The sequence below is a fragment of the Erinaceus europaeus genome, chromosome 4 (genome assembly GCF_950295315.1).
Source record: "Erinaceus europaeus chromosome 4, mEriEur2.1, whole genome shotgun sequence".
NCBI lineage: Eukaryota > Metazoa > Chordata > Mammalia > Eulipotyphla > Erinaceidae > Erinaceus > Erinaceus europaeus.
Window position 1 is genome coordinate 73,186,986 of NC_080165.1, and position 21,535 is coordinate 73,208,520.

Here is a 21,535-nt window from a genome sequence, read left to right on the forward strand (position 1 = left end):
CCTGTTGTATATAAAACCCTAAATCAGTAAAGCCCAGCCAGTACAAAAAAAAAAAAAAAACTTATTTCCACAGTTCTGTAGACTGTAGCAATATTTTTCCAATAGAATGATATCACTCAAAGACACAACAAATATATTAAATATCTTTAGATAATGTCTCCTTACATGCACTCGTACATTAAGATTGACGTGAGTTATTCTAAGGATTGTTACAATACACCAATTAAAGACCATAGTAAGTGAACTTGATGAAATTTACAGTAAGTACCATGTTATTATATAAAGAATAGTTTCAATATTAAAACTATTTACATTAATCTTCCCCTAAATATAAGATCTATTTACTTTATATATACTTTAGTTAATTAAAGGCTTATCTCCGTAACAAAACAAGTCAGTTAATAGCAACTCTTAAACTCAATCTATTTTGTTTTTATCTAGCTAAGCTATGTCTAGCATTCATATTAAGGTATAAAATATTAACATTCGGGGGCTAGGTGGTGGCACAGCAGATATGGCAGGAAGGGCAAGGACCAGGTAAGGATCCTGGTTGAGCTCCCTGCTTCCCACCCACCTGCCATGGGGGGAGGGGAGCTGCTTCACAAACAGTGAAGCAGGTCTGTAGGTGTCTGTCTTTCTCTCCCTGTCTTTGTCTTCCCCTCCTCTCTTGATTTCTCTGTCCTATCCCAAGGACAGTAATAACGTCAATAACAACAACAATAAACAATAAGGGTAACAAAAGGAAAAAAAAGTTAACATTCAGGTTTTAAATACTTTTTAATGAGTGTGCATTTATTGATGTAAATGTATACTATTGGATAAATATTCATTCTTATATTGAGAATACTACTCTAGCTATTTGCCTTTAACTTTATAATTGAAAAGGGTAAAATGCTAAAAGACTATGTTCTAATCCTTATGTCACTTACTGCTATGATTTTCTTAAATTTCTTGTTTTAAAAGTGAAATACTAATACTTTTGAAAAAAATTATCTTTATTTGTTGGGTAGAAACAACCAGAAATCGAGAGGGGAAGGGGTGACAGAGAGGGAGAGAGACAGAGAGACACCTGCAGCCCCAATTCCCCACTTGCAAAGCTTTCCCCGTGCAGGTGAGATTGGGGGGGTTGAACCCAGGTCCTTTTGCACTGTAACATGAGTGCTCAACCAGGTGCACCACCACTGAGCCCCACTAATACTTTTGATGATTAAAGACACACACACACAAACATACATGATCTATCACTTTCATGTCCTGATCTTCGAGCTCACTATATTCCGTGTAATTATCAGTGCATCATATTTTAGATAAAACATCCAAATGTGCAGTTAGTTCATGCATGGAAATTGCACCCACTGCAATTTAATTTTATAAAAGCATCTAAGACAAATGGGGAGAGTAAAGATAGCATTTTCAAAGAATTTATATAGCAAACTCAAAAGGAGCATTTTTTAGAAGAACTCCAAAGACAGATCCTTCTCATTACAGTTCATATCTTTCTCAACAATGCCCTAGACTTTTATATTAAATAGATATCTTATTCTTATTAGTCTACATTCATTTTTCCTACCACTTTCATATTCTCACTGAGTACCCATGATTACTATAAAATTATAACATTTAATAGACTGAAACAAACCTTGTTTGGGAATACCTATTACCATATGGCTGATACATTAAGATGAACTTCTGATCAGGAAATTACAACAAACAACAAAATTACAATATTTGCCAAAGAACCCCCACTATAAGAAAAAGAAACATACAATTCCTATCAAATCCTATCAATTTCAAACAGAAATAAGCTTTAACAAGGATTTCAGGTACAGATGAAAAAAATATTTATCTGTATAAAGTATGCATCTAAATGAATGCACTATGTTATCATTTTAGCCATATTTTACACCTTTATTTATATTTTTATGCAGTGCTGGGGAATATCTTGAAAATATCTGGTATTACTGAAAATTCTCCCCAATTTATAACTTTTTTTATTTCACTTTATAACCTGACAAAGAGAGTAGAGACAGAGAGAAGAGAAAGAGGGAGAGACACCAATACACAGCTTCATCATCCATGGAATCCCACTGGTATTATCCATGGTACTCCAACCCCACAGGGCACCTAGGATAAAATCCAGTGGATAATAAGTTGTGTACTACTCTATGCACTGGTATCTCCTGGATCTTATGACTAACTAGCTATCTTTTAAAAGTTAAGCTTGTGGTAGATTTGTTTGCTATGCTATGATACAGAGCAGACCATTAAAATACCAAATGCCTTCATGCACTGGACTCAACTGATAAACTTCACAAGGGTGGGGCGGTGGTGCACTGGGTTAAGCGCACGTGGCGCAAAGCGCAGGGACCGGTGTAAGGATCCCGGTTCGAGCCCCCGGCTCCCCACCTGCAGGGGAGTCGCTTCACAGGCGGTGAAGCAGGTCTGCAGGTGTCTATCTTTCTCTCCCCCTCTCTCTCTGTCTTCCCCTCCTCTCTCCATTTCTCTCTGTCCTATCCAACAACAAAGCAACGTCAACAATGGCAATAATAACCGCAACGAGGCTGCAACAAGTAGGGCAACAAAAAGGGGGAAAAATGGCCTCCAGGAGCGGTGGATTCATGGTGCAGGCACCGAGCCCAGCAATAACCCTGGAGGAAAAAAAAAAAAAAACTTCACAAAGGGAGGAAGGAAGCAAGGATAGAAGGAACGAAAAAAGAAAGGGAGGAAAAGAGGGAAGGATGAGGGGTGTGAATGAAAAAAAGAAAAAAAGAGAGACCAAATGGCAACTGATTTTTTTTTTTTTAAGCAAGATCCTTTTGAAGCAGATTTTGGGTTTATTTGCTAACCACAGAAGGATAACAATTTTTTTGTGTAGGTTCAAGTTTTTCTACCACAAATAGCAAGTCCTCTATTTTAAAATATTTAAGGCAAAGATTAGAACCGTAGTTATTTCCTTTTATATGGCTCACAATTAGATTTAAAGAGTCAATCAGCTCCTTATAACTGTACATAAAACTTTGTGTCTCTGAGAGTTTCTCTGTTAAGTACAATGTTTCTTTTCCTTTTTTTTTTACTCTATTTTAACTTACTTTATGGATTTTGGATATAGATAGAGAAATCAAGATTGAAGGAGGAAATAAAAAAACATAGAAACCTACAACATTGTTTCACCACTTATGGGGCTCCCCCCTGCAGCTGGGCAATGAGGGCTTTAACCTGAGTCCCTGCATATGGTAACATGTGCACTGAAGCAGGTGGGCCACTGCCAGAATACCCCCCTTTTTTTCACTCTAAAAAACTTCCTCTCTCTACTTCTCTCTCAATCTCTCTCTCTCTGTCTCTCTGTCTCTCCCCCCCTCCCTATCTATCTACTCTTCTCCCAAATCAAAAATAAAGTGGTTAAATATTCTTGCTTTATATTGCCCAGACACTTTAATTTCCAGAATCATCGTCTCTTGCAGGTCTTTGGCTCCAGCAGTACGCTTTTATTAAGACCCTTATTTAGGCTAGACACTTTGGAAATTGAGAAACCATATTTAGAAAAAAATGAATTTTGTTATTATCTTCAAATAGTAGTGGGATACATCTCAGAATGTATTCATACATTATCAAGACTTTAAATGAATCACCTCCTAATAAAACAATAAAAAAATATCCAGGATGAAAAGGAAATGTACTCAAAAAACTTGTCAACGGAAGTGAAGAGAAATACTCTACATGGTATGCTATTATCGCTTTCCTGATATGAGACTTAAATAATATTAAAGACAGTTACTAAAAAGGAAAATAAGAAAAATAATAACAAATAATAACAAATCTTACAAAACCTAAATAAGTTATTACAAAATAATAGCAAAATAAAAGCATAACTTCAAAGTAGATAAAACATCCCATTTGAACCTGCTGAGAAGTTAAAAACAAGTTAAAACAAAAACAAGTTAAAAAAAAGTTAAACAACAAGTTTAAAAAGTTTTAAAAGTTGAAGAGAGAGAAAGAGAGATAAAATGTAAGGCTAAAAGATTATTGTTACAAAAAAACTTCAAAGGCTACTAATAAATTTAAAACATATATCAAATTTTATACTATTAAAAAATGTTAAGAAACCACCACATACTACATTCTATATTTGATATTCAATGTGATTCCTTTTGTTTGAAGTTACCTATAAATTTGTTAATGTTTACAATTTGTCAAAATAAGAATTTAGTCTCCCAGTTCTTAAAAATTAATAATTCAAATAAAGCCTTCTTTGAAATAGCTCATTTAAATTAACCGGTCATTTAAGCTTTCTTTTTGTATATCTATAAGAAATTCACCAAATCAATACAGGATTATAAGTTACTTTCTTAAGGAAAAAATCAGCCTATTAGAATTATTTATCCAAAACTCAAATTCATTTCACTATATTTTACAAGCATAACTATAATATTTATAAAAATCTTCTTGACAGTATTATTATAAGATGATTACTATTTATTTCATTGACCTTTTTACCTTTGTAATTTTTCATACTTTTACCCAGTATCCCTGACTTTATATTGAGAAGAACAGAAAGTATCATTTACTTATTAACAGTAACTGTGAATTACTTGGAGAAGTATAGGACACAAAATATGCATTTATTCATTGATAATAATTTTGTCTTTGCTTTTCAAGTTCCATCACTTTTCTAACTGAACTCCCCTCAAAAACATTCAGTCAATACTTCAAAACAAAACAAGCAAAAAAAAAAAAAATCTCACTCATGTGAAAAGCTGTCATCTATGCAGCGATAACTAATTCACCACATAAAATAAAAATAAAAAAGTTGGAAGAGATATGAGTGAACAATCTCTGTATGACAGAGAATCAATTTACTGATGAAATTATTTCCTTTATATATATGTATGCCTGGAAATTATAAATAAAACAGATTAGATCATCAAAGCTAGATGCAGAAATAAATCACTTTGGTTTACTTTCATTCCTAATGTGCATACATGTGGGAGCAGACCCACTGTTGTCTCAGCCTTTCCATCATGACAATGGGCATCTATTATTAAGACCCTTTATAAGTTTACCAAAAAGAAAAGATTCATGATCATTACCAACTAATAATTGCTAGCCACTATGTAAGAACCAGAGAATAAAATCCTTCTATTCTTCTGAAAGAGCATACTTAGTCTAGACTCATGAATGTTAAGTAACATTTTACAGGCAGCAAATTGATTCACACTCTTGCAAAGAGGAAGGGGCTGGATGCTTCTTTCCACTTGCCTTTGATCTAGCTTGCCCTCAGCAGAAAATGGAACTCTTCAAAGGCATTTGCTGAGAAGAGCAGGCAGGAGATTTCCTCAGCTACCCTCAGCAGTACTCACTGTACCTGAGACAGAGCAAGGGAGTAGGGAGAAAAGCTCATGTCCCTGGCAGGATTTCAAAGAGCCCCAATGCCACTTTGCAGAGTGAGCTTTTCGGAGCTGCAGAATAACCCGTGATTTCTTTTCACCTTCCCAGGGAATATAGTGTAACAGCAGGTGCCCTCGGGATACCTCAAACTTGCTTACTGCCAATCTGCAAAATTGTTACAATGGAGTCAAGTGATTTACTGGTATAATTTAAAAAGTCATGATCTTCCTTACAAAAAGCCTCAACTGCTAAAACATTGTAAAGACAGATTGTATACTTTCAACAATGTCTTTGCCCATGTAAAATCTTCATCAGATAAATCTTTAGCACCTGAGAAATGTTATGCTAAACCCACCAAGGATAAGAGTAGAACTTTTTTTTTTTCCAAACTGATAGAATAGAAACAAAGGCCAGAAGGAGATAGTTATTATTCTCGCCCAAGGTCATACACCCAAATCTCTTGTACAAAAAACTATACTTCTTTATTTTCTTAAGTTCTCTGATCCTCTGTTCCTCTTATCTGAGAAGTTTCCCTTTAGTTCACAGCATAACATCACACACATATACTTTTAAAAGAGATCTTTCCACAATATACTCTGCAATCCATACCATAAGCTAGGAAAAACCGGCCTAGATTTTAGGCAATGTTTTTAGACAACGTTTGTCTAAAATTTTTGAAATGGCAATGCACATATAAACTTTTAAGTTTCTATTTTTAATCTTAAGCTTTGAAGCCTCTCATTTTAGTGAAATTCAGTAAATAGTAAAAACTACATTTGATCAATTAGAAAAGGAAAATACATACTTTCTAAATTACTGTACAATTATTAATTAAAACATGAAATTAGGTTGATATTATATGTCTAGATAATTACCACTGCATTCTAAAATGATATATGTTCGTGTAATTTCTATATTTAGAACAAAATAGTTCTCATTCTTTACTGATAATCAGAGTCTAATTCAAGCATTTTAATATCTTACTCCTTTGGAAAATTAAGCAGTATGTTTAATTAATTTTACAGTTGAGCATAAAATCAGTATTATGGCTTAGTTTACCTGTTCTTAAGTGCAATATATGACTAGCAAAAAACTGCAGAACCCCAGAAAACATAACAGAGTCATTAAAATAGTTAATTACATGTAGCAGCAAATCACTAAATTTTAGCTAGAAATGGCAGAAAATCCACAATGCAATAAAACTCTACAAATATGCAAAATAAATTTTAAGTAAAATTCCCTTCCCTTGCATTCCAAATCAAAATTAAAAAAAAAAAAAAGCCTGCAGTGCCCAACATTATACAATAGTGACACTAAACAAGGCTATAAGTGCTGCTGTCATCAAAACAGATCCCTGCAGTGTACAGATTCTCATTGATTACCGCATTAATCTATTGTGTTCAGTGTTATATTAAAGAGGTTCCCATTGTAGTAGCAAACATCAAAACTCTGCTAGGACCATAATCAACCATTTCCTGAAACAATTCACAGACACTTCCCCATGTAGGCACCATAACACTGTTACCTTAAAGCTAACATAGAAGAAAAGACTCAGACAGATGCTTGAAGAATTCTGGTTATCCCCACAGTGGCATTTCAGCAAGAATCTAGGGATAACAGGACCCCTGCGGACTTGTGAAAACTCACCTGAAATGATTTGGTCCCATTATCAGTCACTGGCAATGCTTCTGTTAAGCCCTATGTAAAAGATCATTTCCTCTGCAGTTTTCCTGAGCGAGCTTACTCAGCCCAATGACAACTGGCACCAGGAAGCATAAACCAGGAGTACATGAGTGATTGCTGGGAACATGAACAGAAGTGTTTCTTCAGGATCTTCCAGGATGGTCAGCCTAAACTGAGCTATGGTGGCTCATATCCAGGGGGCAAAAGGACAACTCCAAATAGGTTTTGCTACATAATTATTTTGGGAGAAGGAGAAATTTTATTTCTAATATTTTCACAAATTCTAGTCTTTGATGATTATAGTATCACAATTTATAGTTTAATCAATTTTTCTTTTTAATTTAATGAATTAATTTATTGTTGTCCTCAGCAGGATTTCACCTTTTTTGGAACAACATTTTGCTAGTTTTTTTTTCATATAGAAAGAAATGGGAAATATACAATACCAAAGTTTCCTCTAGTGTGTTGGGAGTCAGATTCCAACCTCGATGACATGTATGATAAAGCAGGCACCTTATTCAGATAAGCTATCTTGCCAGACCCAGTAGATTATTCTTAAAGTGACATGAAACCATTATCCTCTGAATAAGCCACTGGCGTTTATTTTACCCACCCCATGTCATGTACTATAAAACAGCAGCACAAATAATAGATCTGAAATTATGTCATACCCATAATTTCATTTTTATGGTGCTAAATCACTGATTTCAGAAATAGCAATCAACAAAGATACTCTCCTTTAATCCACAAGGGAATATTTTTGAAAAGTACAGGTATTCTACTTTTAGTTTGTTTTTAAAAAGAAATGATCAAGTGATAGTAGAGGGTGAATTAAGAGCCAACTATCATTTATTTAAAATCAAATGTTCTGTGTTTCTTTAAACAATACATAATTATAAAAATGATGGCCTCATAAATAAAAAATAATCAAGTATGAATCATATCACCAAAATAAGGGAAAATATCAGCCTTAAATTTATTAATTTTAACTTAATTTCAACTTTTAGAAGGTATTTTTAGTTTTGTATATATTTTCTTTTCCTCAAATTTCCAAGAATGTTGAAACCACTTTGAATAAAAAAACGTTCACATTGTTGCGGGAAAAAGAAATAGGGATGCTAATATTAACTGAGTCACTGTGTGTGAAAAATATTGTGGTGTATTAAATATTGTGGTCTATTATTTATCCAAAGTATTTAATTATTATTTATTATTTTATTGGGAGGTTAGTTTACAATACAGTTTTTGAGACATGGGTACAAGTTTTTATCCTCCCCCCCCCACCAAGTCCTTCTCCACTTCACCCCTTCTTCTCCTTCCTTAGAATCATTTGTTATGGTTCACTACACCACACCTAGTCAAAGTTCTGCTTTGTGTTTTTTCCTTTTTTCTTAAGTTCCACCTATAAGTGAGATCATCCAAATGATTTAATTCTTACAAATAAGGGTCACAAAATTAACTTAACTTGCCCAAAGTCCCATGATATATAACTATTAGAGTTGAGACACGAGCTTGACTTTATCTGACTTTATCTTGACTTTATCTGATAAAGTTCATACATAAGTTTTTCATTATGTCATGGTACATATTGTAATTGTGTTGTGTTGATTACATCAAAGTTGATCCAGTTTTTGTGAATATGCATGTGACTTGATGTAGAAAATTATAGTTTATGCAGGAGGGGGTCCATAAACATATACCTCTATTTTACATATAGAGAAGCAGTAAAGTTTTTCCAGAGCAGTTTATGGGTATAAAGTCTCTTGCTGGATGAACTCATTTTTGTTCACTATGACACTGTCATAAAGAAGACATACAAATGGCATGTTCTATAATAGACCTACTGAACAAGCAGGTATATTGAAGAGAACTAATGGAAAGAAGAAGTTAAAGTTGTCAGTAACTAATTTACTCATTGTTCCTAGATGAAACTGGGACCACATAAAATTATTTGATTGAGATTTAAGAAAAGCCAAGTAAGTGAAAATATTTTGTTATATGGCAACATATGCTATTAATATGCCCAAGACTTGAAATCTTTGTTCTATTTCTTTTCTCCTATTTGTTTACTTGTTTATCACCAGTCACTGGACTTCAAATTATAAAGTGATTTTCCATTATTGAATCTTAAAAATTTATATTAATTTGGTGCAATTATCTTTAGGTGCCTAGACTGCCTAGAAATGAGAAAAAAATGTTTTCAGTGAAGCAAACAGATATTTACTATGCAGAAACAGGAAGTGAGAGAGGGGTGCTAGGAATGAAAGCAAGTGATAGTATACTCTTGAAGACCTGGGAATGGGCAGACAGGAAAAGAGGCTATATCGGAAATGAGGAAATCTTGTATTTGTAACAAAAGATGCTTGATTTCACAAAATCTGTGAAACAGCATACATAGTTTTTAAAGTTATAGGATCAAGAGAAAGAATCCATAGTAGGTTAGTGGTAACCTTATTCTAAAATGTACTTTTAGGGAGTTGGGCAGTAGCACAGCGGGTTAAGCGCAGGTGACACAAAGCGCAGTGGCTGGCTAAGGATCCCGGTTCGAGCCCCCAGATCCCCACCTGCAGGGGAGTCGCTTCACGGCGGTGAAGCAGGTCTTCAGGTGTCTTTCTCTCCCTCTCTGTCTTCCCCAACTCTCTCCATTTCTCTCTGTCCTATTCAACAATGACAGCATCAATAACAACAACAGTAATAACTACAACAATAAAACAAGGGCAACAAAAGGGAATAAATAAATATTAAAAAAATTAAAAAATAAAAAAATAAAATGTACTTTTACTCATTGCCAGGTAACACATACACTGAGATTTCATTAATAGTAACAAGTGTTGTTTACTGAAGTGATTTTTCTCATAGAAAAGGGAAAAAAATGTCTTATTACCACCTGTTATATAAAATATGCTATTAATATTCACTTATTTAAAACATTTCTGCTACAGTATTCAATTCTAATCATGTGCATCTTTCTTTGGTGTTATATACTTTATAGCCTCACACTCAACTGTGATTCTAGAGCCATTTCAAAGACAAGAGACTGATTTCCTTGGGGAGAGAAGACATAAAACCTAGTATCAATTGTAAGTTTATACTTGCTTTTCACATATCACTTGACCTTGTGGCATTATGGTCTAGGACCCATGTTTGTGAAAAGGCGTCATCATTTTCACAAAAACCCAGTACCCACTTTCAAAAACAATGATACATTTTTTTTTCAAATTTTAGGATTGATTTTCCACTAATGATAACTCCATTTGTCTTATATTACTCATTCTTTGTATCAGCATAATATAATTAAACATGAAAATCAGTGACTATAAAGCAAAACATAATATAAAATTAAGTAAGTTATTATCTTAAAAGAATGTTGACCTTCTAATTGTTAAATATTTCTTGACTGACCCACAAAATAATAAGACACAATTAATATTAATCAGCATATAATCTTTAGAGCTATACTGTAAACCTGATGATCTCTTTTCTTAGAAATAGACCAAAGATAAAGTTAGTGCTAAAAACTATTCTGTTAAGACACACAGTGAACTGGAATATTTCCATTGTAAAAATAGATACAAAGAGACTGATAAATACCTATTTGTGTCTGACAAGAATAATGAAGAGTACATGCCCAAAACTCACTGTCTATTGCTTACCAACAGCTGCTGGTCGGGCCTTCGCTGTTCCCTCTTCAGAATCGAGAGACCTTACTTCTTCCCACCCTTCTGAAGATACAGGTATGCCAGGAGCACACATGACAGCAACTTTGTAAAGCAATCCGGTCTGGGGATTTTCAGGTTGTCTTTTGAACAAATTCAAGATCTTATCTAAGAAGAGTGTTAAGTGCCTCCTCCATCATTCCACTTATTGCTGAACAACACAGCAAAAACCGGGTGTTAGGAGCAGCAGAATATGGAAACTAATAAAATGTTGGTGTGCAAGCATACAAAAATCTCTTTACATGACTGACTCAGGTCATTGCAGGCACTGTGCAGCTATGCAAAGGATTGCTTGAATAAAATACTGTACACAAGCCTTAGTGGGCATGGTAGTGTGAAGACTGGTAGCATTTAGGAGAAGCATATTGGCATCTCTGTTGGGTTTTAACCAGAGCCACAGGATTCAGGAAATAAGCTCTCTGCCAGATGACAGTGTGCTCCTAGCCATTCCTTCTGTTTACTTATCACTCAAATTAGTCTAACTAGTGTCCTTTGTCCTGCTGTGAGCTTATTTGTGGAGAGGACTAAATAAAGGATTTTTATGACAACAGAATAGTCATTAGCACATAGAATAATTTCTTAAAACATAACTTCTGTTTTTCTTCAGTACTACTAAATGAGCCCCTTTTTATTATTATGACTGTGTTTATGAAGAGAAAGAAGTTCGCTTCTGAACAATTAACATACTTGAAATCTGAAGACATATTTAAAAATTTGAAATAAAAATACTGTATATTAACTACAGTAATTTCCTATTACATATATTTTTAAAAGATAATTCCCTCTTCCTTCTGCTGTGATTTCACAGCATGTGTACATGCATTTATGATTTATTCCCTTATTATCTTTACTTATTGAGTAGAGATAGCCAGAGATTGAGATGGATGTGGGTGATAGGGAAAAAGACAGAGAGATACCTACAAGCACTGCAGCACCACTCATAAAGCTTTCCCTCTACAGGTGGGGATCGGAAGCTCGCACTCAGGTCTTTACATATTGTAACATATGTGCTCAACCAGGTGCACCACTACCCAGCCCCTAATTTATTTCCCATTATGTGATATTGTATGGTACTTTCAGATGATAAAGAGTTATACTGTGAAGTATGGTGCATAGTTCTACTTTATGGAGGTGGGAAAAGGAACTAGAGAAGGGAGCCAAGACGGCTGAATAGAGAGAACTGGTATTTCCCACTTCACCTCAATAGCAAAGCCAAAATCATGCATGAAGCACACACACATACACACAAACACACACACACAAACACACACACACATACACAGAGAGAGAGAGAGAGAGAGAGAAAACAACTTTCCACAGAAAAGAACAAAAGGTCAGCATCCAAGCAGCAGGGGTATAGAGAGACATACTCCAAGAAAAGAAGAAAAAAAAGCCTCTATACAAAACATCAAATCACAATCAGGAAGAAAAGCAAAATGCAGGAAATTTGCTTTTTTATTTTTTATTGCTAGGGCAGAAGGACACTGAGAGGGAAGAGGAGATAGACAGGAAAATAGATATCCAAAGCACTGAAGGCTTCGCCCCTGTAGGTGGGTACCTGGAATGGGGGGAGGCTGAATGCAAATGGTTGGCCATGGTAACGTGTGCACTCAAATAGGTGCACCACAGCCTGGCCCCCCCAAAAGCAGGGTACTTTATTCTGGCAGATAACAGGTTGCATGAAACTCTTGTCATCTCAATTTTATTCCAGTCCTGTGCCTACCAACTATACAACTATGGGAAACTAGCAACTAGATGGGAGTCACTCTAAGAGCCATCCCAATGATTGGCATTGTTTGCCAAGAGAAATTCTAGTGGATACCATATTGGAATTCAGTCTACGTAGTAAGAGGCACTGGAGGCAACCTTGTGGAGAGCAGTCCAGGTGGAAGATATATTAGCATTCAGTCTCCAAAATACCATGACCTGGGAATGATCTGGGAAGAAACATTCACTTGCTAGTTCACAGAATACTGGATTCTGTTCCCCATTCTCCCACCCATTTCCATACTCCTAAGTAGGCAAAAAATGCTCACTATCTGGACAGAGACCCCAGCTAAATATAAGACCTGTGGAGCCAGACAGTGGCCCACCTGATTAAGCATATACATTACAGTGCACAAGGAACCGGGTTCAAAACCCCATCCCAACCTGCAGGGGAAAGCTTCACAAGTGGTAAAGTAGGGCTGCAGGTTTCTCTCTCTCTTTCCCTCTCTATCTCTCCCTCCGCTCTCATTTCTTTTGGTCTCTAACAAACAAACAAATAGATATTATTAAAAAAAATATATGAAATGCTGCCCACTGAAATCTAGTGAATGTTGACTACATACAAGCTCCAATTTCTAGGTTCAAAAACAGACCCCAGGTCCCTACAAAACATCAAAAATAATGAGAAGGCAAAAGGAATTACCTGCACCCTTGAACCAAAATGGAAACAAGAAGAAAATCCCAAATTCAGAGAACTGAGTAGTTGCACACCCAGTGAAGCATACATATTACCATGCACAAGGAACTGGGTTTGAGCCCAGGTTCCCACCCTGCAGAGAATGATGCTTTATGAGTGGTAAAGTAGATATGCAGGTGTCTTTTTCTCTCCCTTTCTATCTTTCCTTCCCCTCTCAATTTCTCTCTGCCCTGTCAAATAAAATAAAAAGAGAAAAAAATAAAACAAATTCAAAAGAGCTATGTAAATTCCTTAAAGAGCATGCTGAATCTATGCTCCTAAGAATTTTCATTTAAATTAACTCTATGGACAAAAACTTCAACAAAGTCAAGCAAATTATGAGAAAAGTTGTAATAAAAATGTAAAGAAATAAAGAATACAAAGAGTTAATAAAAAGAAAAGAAATAAGAGAAATGGAATAAATGACACACAAGTTAAAAAAAAAAGGCAGAAGCAAAAAGCTGAAGTGGTGAACTGGAGAAAGAAAGGCAGAAGAAAAACAAAAAATGAACCAACCAACCAAACAAATATATATATGGAAAACAACTGAAGAAAAAATAAAATAAGGGATTTATGGGACATGTCAAAAGGAACAACATTCACATCATAAGGTTCCAGAAGGAGAAGTGAATTGAAATTTTTGTTTTTTTTGTTCTGTTTCAGTTTTAATTTTTTTATGGGAGGCATTAATGGTTTGCAATACAGATAATAACACATGGGTGCAATTTCTCATCCCCCTATAAGAGTTCTCTGCAGAGTACTCTGACCCACAGCCTAGATACTTTTTTTTTTTCATTTTTTTCCTCCAGGGTTATTGCTGGGGATCAGTGCCTGGACTATGAATCCACTGCTCCTGGAGGCCATTTTTCCCATTTTTTTCCCATCTATTCTGAATGACAGTCTAGCAGGATACAGTAGTCTTAGTTGAAAGCCTTTTTAATTGAGCACTCTATGTATATTTTGCCATTCTTTTCTGGCCTGTAGTGTTTGTGTGGAGAAGTCTGCTGCTAATCCTATGGGTTTTCCTCTGTAGGTGACTCCTTGTTTTTCTCTTGCAACCTTCAGGGTCCTTTCTTTATCCTTATTCCTTTCTATTCTAAATAGAATGTGTCTTGGTGTCTTTAAGTCTGGGTGAATTCTGTTTGGGACCATCTGGGCTTCTTGAACCTTTACATCTTTGATGTTGTCTAGACTAGAGAAGTTTTCAGCAATTATGGCCTGAAGAATGCTTTCTTCCCCTCCCTCTCTTTCTTCCTCTGGTAAGCCAATAATATTATTTCTTTTGAAGTCATCCTATAGGTCTCTGTTGTTGTTTTCAGTATCTCTTAATCTCTTTTTGAGATCTTACTTCCTTTTTAGTTGTCTCTAATTTTTTGTCCCCAATCTTGCTAATCCTGTCTTCAGCCTCATTTATTCTATTCTCTCTCCCGTCTACTGTTTTCTGTAGTTCATCTATTTTGTTACCCTGTTCTGATACTGTTTTAGCTTGTTCAGCTAGCTGTGTTCTTAGCTCAGCTATTTCAGCTCTCAGTTCTCTAATAACCTTGAGATAATTAGTGTTTTCTTCCAGGGTCTCATTTGTTGTTTTTGCATTTCTGATGATAATTCTTTCAAACCCTTTACTCACTCCTGTGATTATTTCCTTAACTAGTGTTTGGATGTTGACTTCAGTACTTTGTGCTTCACCCTTTGGGGTGCTTTTAGCTGGACTCTTGTCCTGGTTCATTTCTCCAATATTTCTTCTTGTTGGTTTAACCATTTTATATATTATGTTATGAGTTCCCTCTCTCAGTACTTTTCAAATTACTGATCACTCTTGCCTGGATTGACTTGTGTCTAAGTAAGGTAATTAAAGGGTTCACAGTGGTGGAAGTTAACAGTTGTTTCAATAGTATTTTAATCCCTGAGTTGGAGCTCAGTGATTTAAAAGCCTCTTTTGCTCTTTTTCTTCCCTGTAGGCTATGGAGCCTTAGGGCTTTTAAACTATATATAGGTTTCTTAATTTAATCACTGACTCCTGACCAAGAGATAAAGCAGGGTGTGGCAGAGATAATCCAGTGGTTATGCAAAGAGACTTTCACAGCCTCACAGTTATGCCACAGAGGTATAGGTCTTCTCCTGAGTTTCCTGGTTAGTGCTCTGTCCCCAGCTGTGGAAATTAACAGTTTTTTCAATATTATTCCAATCTCTGAGTTGGAGCACAGAAGCTGTTAAAAGCCTCTTTTGTTCTTTTTCTTCCCTGTAGGCTATGGGAGCTATAAATAGGCTTCTTCGCTTAATCATTCACTCCTGACCAAGAGATAAAGCAAGGTGGGGGAAAGACAGCACAGTGGTGATGCAAAGAGACTCTCACACCCCAAGGAACCAAAGCTCCAGGCTTAATTCAGCTTCTGCACTAAGTGGGGCAGCACTGCTGGGCCCAATGCGTTTCTAAACAAATTCCCTTTATAATCTATAGGTTTTGAGGCAATTATTCACCATCTTCTCATCAGGAGAACAATTTGGAAAGGCTCCCACAATACAGCCCCACTGATGGGCCACTGAGGTGTAGTTCTTTTCCTGAGTTTCCTGGTCAGTTCTCTGTTGCCAGATATCAGGACAGGGCCTCCCCCTTGCTGCTCTAGCCTCTGAGGGCAGTAGCAATGGAGACTCACAGTTGCATTTAGTGAGTCTTAGGGGAGTCCTCTCCTCCCTTGAGCAGTCTTTTTGTTGATAAAACAGACTGAAGGTGGTTTGATTTTTTTTCAACAGAAACATTAAAGGTCAGAAGACCAGTGTGATATATTCAAACTTTTTAATGGCAAAGACCTCTACCCAAGAATACTCTATCCAGCTAGCTAATCATTCAAATAAAGTAACTATCATTAATCAGAAATATATAATGGGACACTCAAGGGAATTATATAAAAAGAAAATAGTGATCTTACTCATATAGGGGAAAAAGAGAAACACATGAAAGAAACAAGCAAAGACAAACAAAGATAAACCCTTGGTATCAAAATGGTTAACAATGTGGCAGGTGTGTGGCTGCAAGGATGTTGAGGTCCAGAAGACTCCTGAGAAGGGATATAGGTATTATGGCGATGACAGTAGGGTGGCAGCATATATTGAAGGGTGTGAAACTGCACATCTAAAACATAAATATTTTAGTAACTCAAGACTATCTCAAAACCAAATAAACTGACATCATCTCCCCAGACAATAGTTAGGATCCACCTGCATGTCATATTTCAAGCTCAGGAAAAAAAAAAAACTAGTATAGCCATAGGCCCTTTGGAATATAACTAAAATATGCCCACTAGCTATCTACAAAATGGAGGACCCCCCCCCCAACACTTCATTTGCACTATTCCAGCCTTTAGGTCCATGATTGTTCAACAATTTGTTTGGCTTTGTATATTAACTCTCTTTTCAGCCACCATCTCTCTTTACCAGATGCTAGCAGGATGCGACCAGACTTCCCTGGACAGACATAAGAGGACATTTTCACATTTCCCCAATATAGATATTTTACCACTAGCCAATAAAAAAGCTGTTCCACTTGGAATAAAATAAGTAAAGCTAAATTGAAGAAAGCCTAAAAGGCTAATTAAAATATTAGGTAATATATGACATGACATCAAATAACAAGTTGTTCAGGGAGTCGGGTGGTAGCGCAGCGGATAATGCGCACATCGTGCAAAGCACAAGGACCAGCGTAAGGATCCCAGTTCGAACCCCGGGCTCCCCACCTGCAGGGGAGTCCCTTTACAGATGGTGAAGCAGGTCTGCAGGTGTCTGTCTTTCTCTCCCCCTCTCTGTCTTCCCCTCCTTTCTTCATTTCTCTCTGTTCTATCCAACAACGACAGCACCAACAACAATAATAATAACTACAACAATAAAACAAGGGCAACAAAAAGGAAATAAATAAATATATTTTTTAAAAAGCCAAGTTGTTCAAGCACATATACAGCAAAGTTTTAAAATCATGTACATTATACAAAAGTTAATAAGTGCTATACAATTTTTTTAGTATTTTAATTCATCCCTAAGTCACTGGTATATAGCATATTTGAAACAGCAACTCTGAACAGCTGAATGAAATTCTTTTATCCCTATGAACTAAAGGTGCTTTAGACAAGGAATATATATAGGACAGGACATATCAACTTCAATTGTTTCTACCCAGATCTGATCTTCCCTTTCTCTTGGCAGACAGACTAAAACCCTCTTAACCGCTGTGTTTTCTGTGGCTTCCTATTTTGTACTCATCTTACTTATTTTTGACTCTGGGAGATCACTGTTTACTTTCAGTTTTAATTCCTAAAAGTTTTGAAAGCACATATAAGAATAAAAATGGGTCAATGAATAGGATATCTACATCAGTGAAGGGCAATAAAGTGAAACAAAATAAATTAGTAATAGTATGTGTGTATGGGTGTATGTTTGTGTAATAGGGTGTATGTCTGTGTGTGTGTGTGTGTGTGTGTGTGTGTGAAGTTATTTTTGTTAGTTTTACATTTCTTTTCAATTTTTCCTTAAGGTTTTTTTCAAGTACTTTTTTCAATATTTTTATTATCTTTAATTATTTATAGGATAGAGATCAAGGAGTTAAAGAGGAAAAGAGACAACTGCAGCATGGCTTTACCATTTACAAAGTTTGTAGGGACTGGGGGTTCGAATCTGGGTCCTTGTGCACTATAACATGTATACTCAACCAAGGGTAACACCACCTCGCCCTCTCAAGTACTTTACTGTAAATAATGAATGAGGTATTATATGTTCTTTATCTTGATCTGGAGAACTTATGCTGTTGGGAAATTGTGAGGATGTGGTAGAGCCTGGCAGGGCTTGACCTGAGGAGCCTATCCTGTCAATCTCTCTCTCTACCAAGAGGTTGAGCAAGGAGGGACAGGAGTAACCCCAAAGGTTTGCCTCGTCTTATCAAACTCCCTGCCTCTCAAAGCACCCTGCATTACTGATACTATGGCCTGATCCTTTATTATCTACATAATCATTATTTTGCCTGAAAGATCCCCACCCATTCCATTCCTTTGATCTATCTTCTTTCTACCCTCAAAACCCTCCCTGCCTGCAGGGTATTATTACATATCCTACCATTTAAAACCCTCAAAACAGTTCCTAAGGAAGTTACCTTTCCCAGTTCCCTTTTGCCTTTTTCTGCCCCTTTCCAAACCATGTCATGCCATTTCCGTTTCCGACTTGCCACTTCCGGGTCCGACCTTTAACAGTCTGGGCTCCCAGATCATAAAAAATGGAACTGCCTCGCCGCCACGAGCTATGTTCATGAGTCATCTCCCTCGCGTAGCTGAGTGAGTAGCAGCCAAGGCTGCCACCAGGGGCGTTCTCTCCAACCCAGAGAGTATGCGTCTGCAAAGTGGCACCCCCACCCTAGCCCGACATTATGCCACCTTTTTATCATCATCATAAGTGAAATTACTCACTGCTGAGACCCCAGTTACACAACACACACACATACACACACATACACACACACACACACACATACACACACACACACACACACACACACACACACACACACACACACACACACACCTGCCTCTGTATATTTATTCTGCCAAGGCACTCACAGAGATGAAATCAGTTCTATAAACTAACCACAAATATATCAGTTAGAAAGAACTTTGTTTATATAGTTGTTTACTCTAATTGAACTACTGAGTCCTTTTTAACTTGATTTCAATTCCAAACATCTGGATTGATTGTGCTTGAGTAATTACAATCACTATTAAACTTTGCTATTCACTAAAAAAAAAAAAAAAGCAAGTTCTCAATGATGATGCTTAACTTACTTCAAACTTCCCTTAATTTCTCAGTGGTTCTTACTTTCTTTCTTTTTTTTTTTGTTGCCTCCAGGGTTATTGTTGGGGCTCAGTGCCTGCACCATGAATCCACTGCTCCTGGAGGCCATTTTTCCCCCTTTTGTTGCCCTTGTTGTTGTAGCCTTGTTGTTATTATTGTTGTTGTTGATGTTGTTCCTTGTTGCATAAAACAGAGAGAAATGGAGAGGAGGGAAAGACAGAGAGGGGTAGAGAAAGACAGACACCTACAGACCTGCTTCACCACCTGTGAAGCGACCCCCCTGCAGGTGGAGAGACGGGGGCTTGAACCTGGATACTTAAACCGGTCCTTGCACTTTGCACCAAGTGCACTTAAACCGCTGCGTTACTGCCTGACCCCCAATGGTTCTTACTTTCATGTAAGTCCAAAGAAACTGGTTTCTTTGGTCCCTTTTTTTCCCACTTTTTAAAATTAGTGATTAAATAATGATCTGCAAAATTGTGAGATAAGAGGGGTACAATTCCATGCAATTCCCATCACCAGAGTTCCACATCCCATCCCTTCCATTGGAAGGTTCCCTATTCTTTATCCCTCTGGGAGTATGGACCAAAGCTTTTTTTTTTTCCTTCTGATCACTCAGCCTTAGTCAGTTTTCCCTAAACTAGTTCTGTTTTTCACTACTAGAGTTGATGTTATTGGTGTTGTTTTGTTTCTTTCTTAAATAAAAATGGCAATTCTTTACAGTACTTCACATTATAATTCCTAGTGATAATGGAATTTTCTTTCATTAAAATGTCTACTTTCATTAAATTATATTCCAAGCTAGACGGTGGTAGTAAAACTGTAGTCTCCTTTTTATAATATTCAGAAAATTTATTTCCAAATAGCTAAAAATAATCAAAGGAACAAAATTCTGAGAACAGAAATGTAGGCTACAATCACACAAGAAATAAAGCAAATAATTGGTTATTCAGTGAAGAGATAATTATTATCTAAAAGCACTTTTTTCCCAAATTCATGACCATTAAATAAATAAACCAAAGGGATGTACCAAGAATTACAAGATAGAAAAACTCATCCTTTCTAATTCAGTTATCAGCTGCACTTTTGGAACTTTTAGATTCATAGTTTCTCCCTATTAAAATATATAGTTCATTAATTTCTTGCTTTTGTTATTAGCATAAAAATAAGAGACACGTGGTCTGGGCAGTGGTGCAGTAGATGAAGCACTGGCCTCTCGAGCATGAGGTCCTGAGTTCGGTCCCTGGCAGCACATGTACCAGAGTGATGTCTGGTTCTTTCTCTCTCCTCCTCCTTTCTCATTAATAAATAAAATATTTTTTTTTAAATTTAAAAAATAAAAAGAAGTAACACTGTGCAATTTAATTGAACAACTATTCTACCTTTACTACTATCCTTTTATTAATAAAGTATAAAACAGGGCATAAAGGTAGAAACTTCACTACTAAAGTATGCTTTTTAGTATTAGCCTCCTAACAGAAAAGATGCAAAGGAGCAATTACAAATAAAATTATTACTGTTCAAAAGAACAGTGTAGGAGGAAGTGAAATGTGATTTTAGGCTTAAGTTAGAAAGAGAAGATTCAGTGCATTTAAAACAGGTGTGATCACTTTCTATGTGTCAGTTACAAGGCACATACTTGTACCTTAACATATCATGTTATCTCATTTAATCTTTACACCTATTCCCTGGAATATGATTATTACTCACAATTTCTAAAATTGTGAAACTAGAGGCTTACAGAGGTTAGGAAACATACCTAGGGTATTATTCTCTGACTGTGCCTTAAACTATTTGTGTTTTCTTGATCATGGATATTAATCATCTTCAAACTATTAGTCAATGAAATTTTTGTGGAGACAAATTTTAAATATCAGCTCTTATTATATATGTGTAAGCACATGAAGAGACCCTTGATCTTTCTCTTATGAATAGTACCGTTATGAATTGAATTGCATCCCCTAAAAAATCCATAATAAAATCTGCTCCTCAAGTAACTCAAGGTGTACAAAGAGATAATCATAACAAAGGCATTATTATTAACCAAATTTAACGTAATTTTGCAGTGTTATTTACATAAGGATACAATGAGAGGAACAACAATGTCAAGACTGAGGGACAAGACAGTCATATGCAAGTCAAAGAGAAAAGCCTACAACATAATCTTCTCACAGGGCATTCAAAAATAAACAACCCTGCCTTCCAAAACCTTCCTATTAGAATTTAGCTTTCAAAAGCTCAAATTGCAGAAGGTCATCTTAATAGAACAAGACATTTGAAGACAATTATAAATTACTGCTACAAAATTCAAAAGAGCAATCTAACATCAGAGATGTGCCTCCTCCGTCCCAGTGTACAAAGAAAAATATGCAAGGGATATCTTATTTTCCAATGTGACAGCTGGTATCCAAGAAGTCAGTAACTAGGAATCTGGCCTCTTATTCTTAAGTGGAGATTGCTGAGGGCACGGTAATTTTTCATT

The 21,535-nt window shown here is 36.1% G+C and overlaps 1 protein-coding gene across 49 annotated transcripts in view; it reads right to left on the reverse strand.

Annotated features, from left to right (window-relative positions):
- Window positions 1–21,535, reverse strand: part of RIMS1 (regulating synaptic membrane exocytosis 1) — a 557,900-nt gene that overhangs the window by 221,181 nt on the left and 315,184 nt on the right. For 33 of the 49 annotated variants that reach the window (XM_060189974.1, XM_060189962.1, XM_060189961.1 and 30 more), the window contains exon 1: window positions 10,722–10,836. The exons of 15 other annotated variants lie outside the window; for them this stretch is intronic. In XM_060189974.1, coding sequence (XP_060045957.1) covers window positions 10,722–10,821 — 100 coding nt within the window. In that variant the 5' untranslated portion in view covers window positions 10,822–10,836. Of the gene's footprint in view, window positions 1–10,721; window positions 11,139–21,535 lie in introns of those variants that run through there. One more of the 49 variants, XM_007529722.2, reaches the window with a different exon arrangement.